This window comes from Lupinus angustifolius, chromosome LG02 (assembly GCF_001865875.1).
Source record: "Lupinus angustifolius cultivar Tanjil chromosome LG02, LupAngTanjil_v1.0, whole genome shotgun sequence".
NCBI lineage: Eukaryota > Viridiplantae > Streptophyta > Magnoliopsida > Fabales > Fabaceae > Lupinus > Lupinus angustifolius.
Genome location: NC_032010.1, coordinates 6,271,079 through 6,280,645, shown reverse-complemented (window position 1 = coordinate 6,280,645; position 9,567 = coordinate 6,271,079). Strand labels below are relative to the sequence as shown.

At 35.8% G+C, this 9,567-nt stretch overlaps 2 protein-coding genes across 2 annotated transcripts in view; one reads left to right on the top strand and one right to left on the bottom strand.

Moving 5' to 3' along the window:
- Window positions 1–1,348, top strand: part of LOC109326413 — a 3,184-nt gene extending 1,836 nt beyond the window's left edge. Inside the window, exons 2-3 of the mRNA XM_019559099.1 lie at window positions 762–909; window positions 1,006–1,348. Of these exons, the coding sequence (XP_019414644.1) occupies window positions 762–909; window positions 1,006–1,348 (491 nt within the window). The remainder of the gene's footprint in view (window positions 1–761; window positions 910–1,005) is intronic.
- LOC109334559 (probable inactive receptor kinase At4g23740) lies at window positions 5,064–9,264 on the bottom strand. Its single transcript, XM_019570398.1, has 3 exons — window positions 8,574–9,264; window positions 6,987–8,314; window positions 5,064–5,830 (listed from the first exon to the last, which is right to left on the bottom strand). The coding sequence occupies exons 2-3, from the start codon at window positions 8,218–8,220 to the stop codon at window positions 5,190–5,192; spliced, it is 1,875 nt and encodes a 624-aa protein (XP_019425943.1). The 5' UTR covers window positions 8,221–8,314; window positions 8,574–9,264; the 3' UTR covers window positions 5,064–5,189.

Here is a 9,567-nt window from a genome sequence, read left to right as displayed (position 1 = left end):
AAAGTGAAAGGTTTTCACTCCAAACGAAATCTCTTCACTCCAAACAACTCATACACTTTCAGAAACCTTCAAAGGGTGTTTGTAAACTCTATATAAAGGCTCTAAATTCTCACACAAACATACACACAACTTTTGATACAATTTTCTCTCAACTCTCAAAAGCTCTCACACTTTTTCTTAGAATTTATCTTTGAACTTTTTGCAACTTGTTCTTAAACTTTCAAGTTAATTTTGCAAAGTTGCTTCAAGTGTTTCAAAGACTGTTACAAAGATATAATTCTATATATATTCAGAGTTTGGATTGCAAGTTACATAAGTTTCATACTTGTAAAGGCAATCTGCCATAGTTGAATATTCTTCATTCTTGTAAAGAATTCTTTCTTTCACGGGGTGTGAAAATAAAGGGGAATAGATTCACTTGGAAAGGTATTTTCCAATGGTATAAGAATTAGGGAGTGTAAGGTACATAGATATTGTAATTGCAACTCATAATTCTTAGTGGAAAATCTCTTATGTGGCAAGAGTACTGGACGTAGCCTTCGGTGGACAAGAAGGTGAACCAATATAAAACTCCTTGTGTACTCTCTTCTCCTTATCTCTTTCATTTTATTTCCTATTATTTTCTGCATATTGTTCCGCTGCACTTTAACTTTGATTTTGCAGAAAAAGCGGCCATTATTTTAAGACAACTAATTCACCCCCCCTCTTAGTTGTACTTTGATACTTACAGAATGTTGAGTGCTCCAATTGTCATAAAATAGGATACTACTCTTATGTGTGCTCCGTTGAGAAAGGAAAACAGAAGAATCTGCATGACAAAGAGGCCTTCACAACACATGAAGATCCTGAAGTAGAATCATTGACTTTGATGGTTACAAATTCAGCAGAAGATGCTTACCTTGAGTCATGGTATCTTGACTCAAGGTGCTCAAACCACATGACAAGTCATAAAGAGTGGCTCTTGACTTAAGCAAAAAAAAGCAAAGTGAAGTTTGCAAATGATAGCACCTTGAAAGTAGAAGGAGCAGGTGATGTAGTGATTATGAGGAACAATGGATCCAAAGCTCTAATTTCAGATGTGCTTTTTGTTCCTGGCATGAAATACAACCTACTCAGCATTGGGAAACTCATACAAAAGGGATTCACAACAGTGATGGGAAATAGACAAGTTGAGGTGTTTGATGTTGAGAAAAGACTAATCCTGAGAAGTAAATTGACCAAGAATATGACATTTCAGGTGAATATCAAGGCTGTTAATGCTCAATGTCTTACTACAATAGAAGCCAATGAAGATAGTTGGCTATGGCACTCAAGGTATGGTCACCTGAATTTCAGAAGTCTGTATTAACTTAGTTCCACCAATATGGTTCATGGCATTCCTATAATAGCACTTCCTAAAGATATGTGTGAAGTTTGTTTGGCTGGTAAGCAAACTAGAAAACCATTTCAGTCTTACTCAAGCATGAGGTCTAGAGGAGTCTTGGAAGTAGTACACTCAGATGTGTGTAGATCATTTGATGAACCATCATTGGCTCGAAATAGGTACTTCATTACCTTTGTAGATGAGTTCAATAGGATGATATGGGTGTATATGATGAAGCTGAAAAGTGGAGCCTTTGATTACTTCCTGAGATTTAAGGCATTAGTTGAAAGGGAAAGTGGAAAGAAGCTAAAGATCCTCAGAACTGATGGAGGAGGTGAATTTACATTTAATGCATTTAAACTACACTACCAACAAAATAGGATCAGACATAAAGTCATTGCTCCATATACACCTCAATATAATGGACTTGCTAAAATGAGAAATAGGACAATATGGATATGGCAAGAAGTTTGATCAAAGAGAAAGGCCTACCACAAAAATTTCGGGGTGAAGTTGTATCAACCTCAGTTTACATCCTAAACAGAAGACCAACAAAGAAACTAGAAGGCAAAGTTCCAATGGAAGCTTGGAATGGACAGAAACCAGTGGTAAGCCATTTGAAAGTGTTTGGGTCACTTGCATACAAGCATGTGCCAGATCAAAGAAGGACTAAACTTCAAGACAAAAGTGAAGCAATGGTATTCATTGGTTATCGCCCTACAAGTGCTTATAAGCTCTATGATCCAATAAAAGACAAAGTACAAATCAGCATAGATGTCATTGTGTTGGAACATGAGAATTGGAATTGGAAGGAAATGACAACCAACTTAAAGAGAATCATACCTGAGATCATTGATGATGATAAAATCTTAGAAGGAAGTACTGAATGAATCAATGATGTACCAATTGACCAAAGGTCAAGAAGAACAAGATCAATGCCGACTAGATTCAATGACTATGAAATGCACTATGATTACTAAATCAATGATGAAGGTGACTTAGTGCACTTAACACTAATGGCTGGAGCAGAACAAATCAGTGAGACTGAAGCTCTTCAACATTCTATATGCAAGGAAACAATGATTGAAGAGCTCAAATCCATTGAGAAAAACAAGACTTGGTGCCTGGTTGATCTTCCACGAGAAAAGCACCAAATTGGAGTAAAATGGGTTTTTAAGCAAAAGATTAACCGTGATTTAACCATATCAAAGCATAAATCAAGATTGTAGCCAAGAGATTTCTGAAAAGAGAAGGTCTGGATACTCAGAGGTGTTTGCTCTAGTAGCTAGGATTGAAACTATAAGGTTGGTGGTAGGAGTTGCTTGTGCAAGGAATTGGCCATTGTTTAAGCTATATGTGAAATATGTCTTTCTTCATTGTCCTCTAGAAGAAGAAGTTTATGTTCAGTAGCCTCCTGGATTCATTGTAAAAGGAAAAGAGCATCAAGTCTACAAGCTAAAGAAGGCACTATATGGCTTAAAGCAAGCTCCAAGGGCTTGGAACAAAAGGATTGATTCCTTTCTGTTCAAACTCAAATTCAAAAAATATACAGTGGAGCATGGAGTATATATAAAGGACAATGGTGACTGAGACCAATTGATTCTATGCTTGTATGTTGATGACCTCCTTATCACTGGATCCAATCTGAGGAGAATTGAAGAGTTTAAAAGAATCATGGAAGCAGAATTTGATATGACAGATTTAGGCAAGTTAAGCTACTTCCTTGGGATGTAATTCTCCTACACTCCTACTATTTTATTGATGCACCAGAAAAGGTATGCTAGTGATTTACTACAAAGGATGAAGATGGTGAGATAGTATATGAGACCTTGTTTAAACAGATTGTTGGATCCCTGAGATATTTGTGCAATAGCAAACCATACCTATCATATTTGTGCAATAGCAAACCATACATATCTACTCCTATTGAACAAAGCTCCAATTTTGTGGTGTTCCAAGAAGCAACCAGTGATTGCTCTCTAGTTGTGAAGTAGAGTACATATCAGGGTGTTATGCAGCATGTCAAGCAATCTGGCTTGAGGAATTGCTAAGAGAAATAAAGATCAATGTAAAGAATCCTTTGCAACTAAGGATAGATAATGTTTCTGCCATTAGCTTGGCTAAAAATCCAGTAAGCCACAGTAGGAGTAAACATATAGAGGTCGGATCTCACTCTCTTAGAGATTTAGTGAACAAGGAAAGGCTACAATTGGTGTATTGCAAGACTGAATTGCAACTTGCTGATGCTTTCACCAAAGCTTTGAAGGTTGGCAAATTTGAAAACTTGAAGAAGAAGATGGGCATGATGTCTCACAAGTGCTTGGCTTAAGATAAAGTGTTAGAAATGCTTTGAAATCCAAGCCATATGTGAGTGATTGAGTGTTAGTTGGGTTTAAACTAACACTTTCTGTTTTTAGTAAGTAGGATTTAAAATTCAGTTTAGTTAGTTGAGTGACTTACTATAAAAGGCATGTACTCTTCTTTTTTCAATAATAATGAAAATGTATTGACATACATACTTCCTACTATCTTCTGTTAGAAAATTTTCATTATTTTCTTCCTAACTCTAACAAATGCTAGAAATATAGTGGTGTTGATCAATGATTTTGAGTTGTATCATGGTATGGTGGCTAACTGGCTATTGCCCACATACCTTCTATGTCATTTATGAAGTCACTTCCCAAAGTTAACATAGTCTTATGCACTCAAGGCTGAAGAGCATATAAATTTTTTGGTATAAGTAAATGTATTTTTTATCTTATGAATAAAGAATTATTCTCTTTTTAGATGTGACTACTCTTTCTAACAAATGTCATTTCCAATAATCAAATCATTTAGTCTATCTAAGAATACACTGAAATTTTACTCTACTAAACCAATGTCTTTGTTGGTCCAAGAGCCAATAGAATTTAATTGGCTAGATATTACATCATGTATATTATCAATTTAATTATTTCACCACCATTACTATCTTAGCTATTTTTGTTGTTGTTGTTGGTATAACCAAGGGTAATCCATTATCTCATGGGTAAATAATTAATTTTGTTGAAGTGCATGAGTGTCCTTACCAATAAATATTATTCACAAGAATTTAACGTTTAAAATTTAACATTTTGATTTATATAGAATCTAGTAGGGCATTGTCTCACTTAACTAAAGTTTTTTAGTAGGACATGGGAATGAAATGATTAAAAGATATTTTCTTTTTTCGCATATAAGATTTAAGTTCCAAATCTATGGTATTTGATTTATTCCCTTCATCAACTGCAATATTTCAGAATGCCAGAACGATTTGCCATACATTTTGTTAGCCTAGCCAATGGCTATAAACCCATATAATTAGCAAGGTATGCACGTTTCATTTGCAATTGAAATCTTCAAACTTCAATTGATATATAGAAATAATGACTGAATGCAACAGTCAAATGATGACAATTATTACCTTAGCAAATCATGCTTTTAATCCAATAAAGTAATATATTAATCTTTCTAGTTAATAACGTTTATTCAATTCACATAAAATACATTTATGTGAGAATCTTTATTTGATGCTATTATTCCAGCAACATATAGTTAAACTATGAATTATATATCATTAATATATAAATTGATTAAAAAATGCAGTGTAAAATGATAGTTTCTCATATCAATGTGTTTTAAACTAAGGTGTTTGTAGTTACATTGTGTTTAACGATTGCTACTACAATTTGCATTTGTAGAGTGCAATTTGAAACACGGATTACTATAGTTTTGATAACAAAATTGAAACTAAGATGGTGGCTAAATTACATCTTCAAAAACTACTTATTAAAACAAAAGAACCTCCTCATAGTGGAATAGTTGTGGTAATCTCAGCTGCAACAAGAGCAGTTGGAGTAGAACCTTCTGATCTAGAACCAGAGGATATTCCATTACAAATTTCCTCAACCATTATCACAACCTCACACATTGTTGGTCTCTGATCTGGTACTCTCACAACACATGCCATCCCAATTTGTAACATCTCAACCAATTCTTCCTCTATATTTGCATACCTCAACAACTCTACATCAAACACTTCTCCAGTCCATTGCTCTCTAACCACAGAATTCACCCATCTAACCAAGTTCACAAACTCCTCACCTCCTATAACATGTATAGGTGATTTTCCAGTTAGAAGCTCAAGTAGTAAGACACCAAAACTGTATACATCAGATGCTGGAGTCATTTTTCGGGTATCGGTTACTTCGGGTGCATGGTATCCTGTGGCCCTTGATGTTGGTGTTGGACTCATCAATGTTGTCATACCAATATCAGATACACAACCATATCCTTGGGAGTTGAGGAAGATGTTTGAGGCTTTTATATTTCCATGGATGAGTTTACCTCCATGTTGAGCATGAATGTGAGCAATGCCTCTTGCCACACCGATCGCGATTCTTAACCGGCTATCCCAGTCTAAAGGAACCCTGCCTTCCCCTCTTTTTCCTGCATAATGGATAGTTTAACATTAGCAACTTCTAGATAGCCATTGATGGAAATGAATGGAATGAGATAAATTTTACTAAGTGACATTACTTGAGTTGTTTAAATTAGGATAAAATGGAATAGAACCTATATCTACTTCTATTTATTTTCTCTCCCGAGTTGAGAGATATGAGATGGAATAAAATAAAAGGGCAATTCAATGCACGAGGCTCTTTCTCACAGCCTTAGCCTACAAGTGGAGAGGTTATTTCGTGGATAAGAATACATGACCTCTTGGTCGCTAAGCAGCAACTTACCTTTGCATGATGCTTATCCACTTGATGGAATAAGATAAAACCAACTTATTATTCAATGGGTTCCACTACATTCCATTATAAAGTATCCAAAAACTGGTAGCTTTGCTCTATTCCATTCCCTTCTATCCTTCATTGACTATCCAAATATAGCAGAAAATTACATATGTGAGGTAACCATGTACTTTATTCAGCTTTGCTATAGAAAAGTTGCAACAAATGGATATTAACCAAAATCCTGCTCATATTTTTAGTATTAACTGAATATCATCAACTACAAAGGAAGCAAATTACAGTGATGGCATGAATTTGGAGATGTTTCATTTTTCTCACTTTCCTCTTTAATTATATGTTGAAGTATCCAGTGTTTATAAGGAAAATCTTCTCATGCTTAAGTAGACATGAGCTTAATGCACCTATAGTCAATACCAAATTTTAATTTAGAACTTCCCTAATGACATAATCCTAGGCTACTGGCTGCAAGGTTTACATTAAGATACAGGAAAGTACATAGGAGGAAGATAGATGAATATCATTAGAATCGCGGCATACTACATTACCTGATCATGATTTAGAAACAGTTTCCATTAGATGATTACAGGAAACCAAATTTTAGCTTTAATAGGCCGGTAACGGTAAGGTTGTTGCTTAGTGACCATGAGGTCATAGGTTCAAATACTGGGAACAGCATCTCCGCTTGCAGAGGTAAAGACTGCGTACATCTATCTTCCTCAAACTCCACTAAGTGGGAGCCTCGCGCATTAGGCCGTCCTTAGGCCGGTAGGGTGAAAAAACTAAAGACACCTTAAAATAATTCAACTGTTATATTTCATATAGAAGAAAATGTTAACAATTTAACTTACCATGTAACATTGCATAAACACTGCCCTGTTTGTAGTAATCATATACCATAAGCTTCTCCTCCTTTGAATAGTAATATGCCCTTAGTGCACACACATTGTCATGCCGAATTCTCCCTACTGCCTCCATCAGCTGCTCAAACTCGCGTTTGCCAACTGTGACCTCTTTCAACCTCTTCACGACTACCGCTGCTGCGTCCTCTAATGCAGCCTTATATACAGAACCAAATGTGCCCTTCCCAATCACCTCAGCAGAAGCTCTCAATAGGTCCTCAAGGTCAAATGCAAGATTGCAACCTTCAAAGAAGACAACATTGTTTTTGTCATGACTTTTAGGAGATTCTTTTTTCGGATATGCAGCTTTTTTATAGAACTTCGCTGTTTGTCCATCTGCGCCACCTTTCCTATAGCAGCACAATATCATGAAAGCTGCAATCACAGCAAAGCCCATCACACATACACCAATGGTGATGCCTAATAATGCAGGTTCCTTTAGTCCTTTGATTTTCCTTGTTGGATGAACATTTGATGACTGAGCAGGAAACGAATGAGGAAGTGCATGTGCAGATCCAAGATTGTTACTAGAAAATACCCAACTAGGAAATCTCTGAAGGGATTCAGGAACAACCCCGCTGAAGTTATTGTGTGACAAATCTAGCTCTTGCAGGCTAGGAATATCGAGATCGGGAATTTCACCTGAAAGAGAGTTGTTGGCTAAGGCTAAAGAAGTGAGATGAGTCAAAGTTGAAACTGAGAAAGGGATGCTCCCATTAAAATAGTTGTTGGACAAATTTGCAACATTAAGGTTATACCAAACTGAAAAGTCTGATGGTAATGGACCAGAAAATTTGTTATGCTGGAGATAGAGATATGTCAAGTTCTTTAGCTTAGAAAAACCAGAAGGGAAACGGCCAGTTATATTATTTGACATAAGGTTCATAGTCTGTAGCGCCGAGAGGCGGCTAAGAGTGTTGGTTGGGATTGGACCACTCAATGCAACTCTAGGTAGTTGGAGGGCAACAACTCTAGATTGGTCAGTGTTGCAGGTCACTCCTATCCAGCTTTTGCATACAGACAATGTCTTATCCCAGTTGAGAAGACTAGTGTGATCAATGTTGCGAACGAAATCGAGCAAAGCTTGTTTATCTGCCACCGGTTCGGCTCCAACATCAAAGAACATTGATCCAATCATGAAGGGTGTTGAGAAAATTAACAAGAGTCCTAGATTCTTGCACATTTTCTGGCTTCAATAGAGATGATCAACACTTCAAGTGAACTTGGATGTAACACCAGTCCTCCTCAAGATATTGGTCAATTTATATGAAACCAAACTGGAGAAAAAACAAATGATTAGAGAATTAGACAGTAATGTTTTCTTTCTTTGCAAAGCTGACAATAGACAATTTGATAAGAGGCTTGTTGACCTGTATGAAAAAGGTTTTAAATAGTAGTTGTGGCCGTGATTTCAAAAACTCCCAAAACCTGATGTTTCGGACAATTGTGGGCAAATGTTGCTAATGAGACCACGATTGTGGTCAGTTTTGATGAGTCTCAAAACCTTAGCATATTGTCGTCATAACAGTTTCGTTCCTAGATTTAAAACCTTGTGTTTGATATGCATGTTACTAGACAGATTGGATAAATCTCCTGTGATTTAGAAAGTCTAAAACAATATACAGTTATACACTATTAAAGTGTCTTTTGGGTCAAAATAAGCAGCTCCTTTTTGACATGGAAATTCAGCTTATTAGCTTTTTTCTGATCACCTACTTTGTTTGGTTCCCTAGTGAGTGCAACAAAAAAAGATGTAAACCAAACCTTTGAAACTAGAATTGATTTATCAACTCAGTAGTCAATATTCTGGTGACCAAATCTGTGACAGCTAACAAATTAACCAATTTATGGAACTTAGAAACAAAAAAATACAATAAAGATTTTTCCATATGTATTTTACACACCACACAAGAAAAACATAAAAGTAGAGAGAATCAGGTTTATTCTTTCTGCTGTCATGGAAATAATCTAACTTGACACTTTCATAGAGAGAAAAAGAGTACTAAAAAATAAGACAAAACCTGTATCTGCAGAATCATGTAACTATGCTTTAGAAGCTGTTAGAGAATGAAAATCCAAACTTGATTCATTGCAATGATGGTAATCATTGAGAAGCCAATGGGGTACACATTATTTTGTTCTGCAAGGATAGGAAAGGGCATGTGGAGGAACACAGTAATGACATCAATGTTTTAAATAACGGTTGTGATTGGTGGTTTTGGAAAGTTTTAAAACTTTGATGTTTTGGACAATTTGCAATCATACCCGACTTATGCAGGTAACAAGGTGTTTTAAATTGCACTTTGCAACCATAATAGTACGGTTTTCGGAGTCTCCACACAACATTACGACCATAATTGCAGCCACACAATTTTCCTTTACTGTAATAGCATTAAATATAACATAACCGTAACCACAATTTAAAACACCAACAATCATAATTATAGTTGAGATACTATTTCAATGACTCCCAAAACTGTAACATATTCATGCTGTTCATACGACCAAATTTAAAACCTCAATTGAGACA

Coding starts and splice junctions, on each gene's coding strand:
- LOC109334559 (XM_019570398.1), bottom strand. CDS start 8,220: ATGTGCAAGAATCTAGGACTCTTGTTAATTTTCTCAACACCCTTCATG. Junction 5,831..6,986: donor TGTTTATGCAATGTTACATG/GTAAGTTAAATT, acceptor TCCATTATGCAG/GAAAAAGAGGGGAAGGCAGG.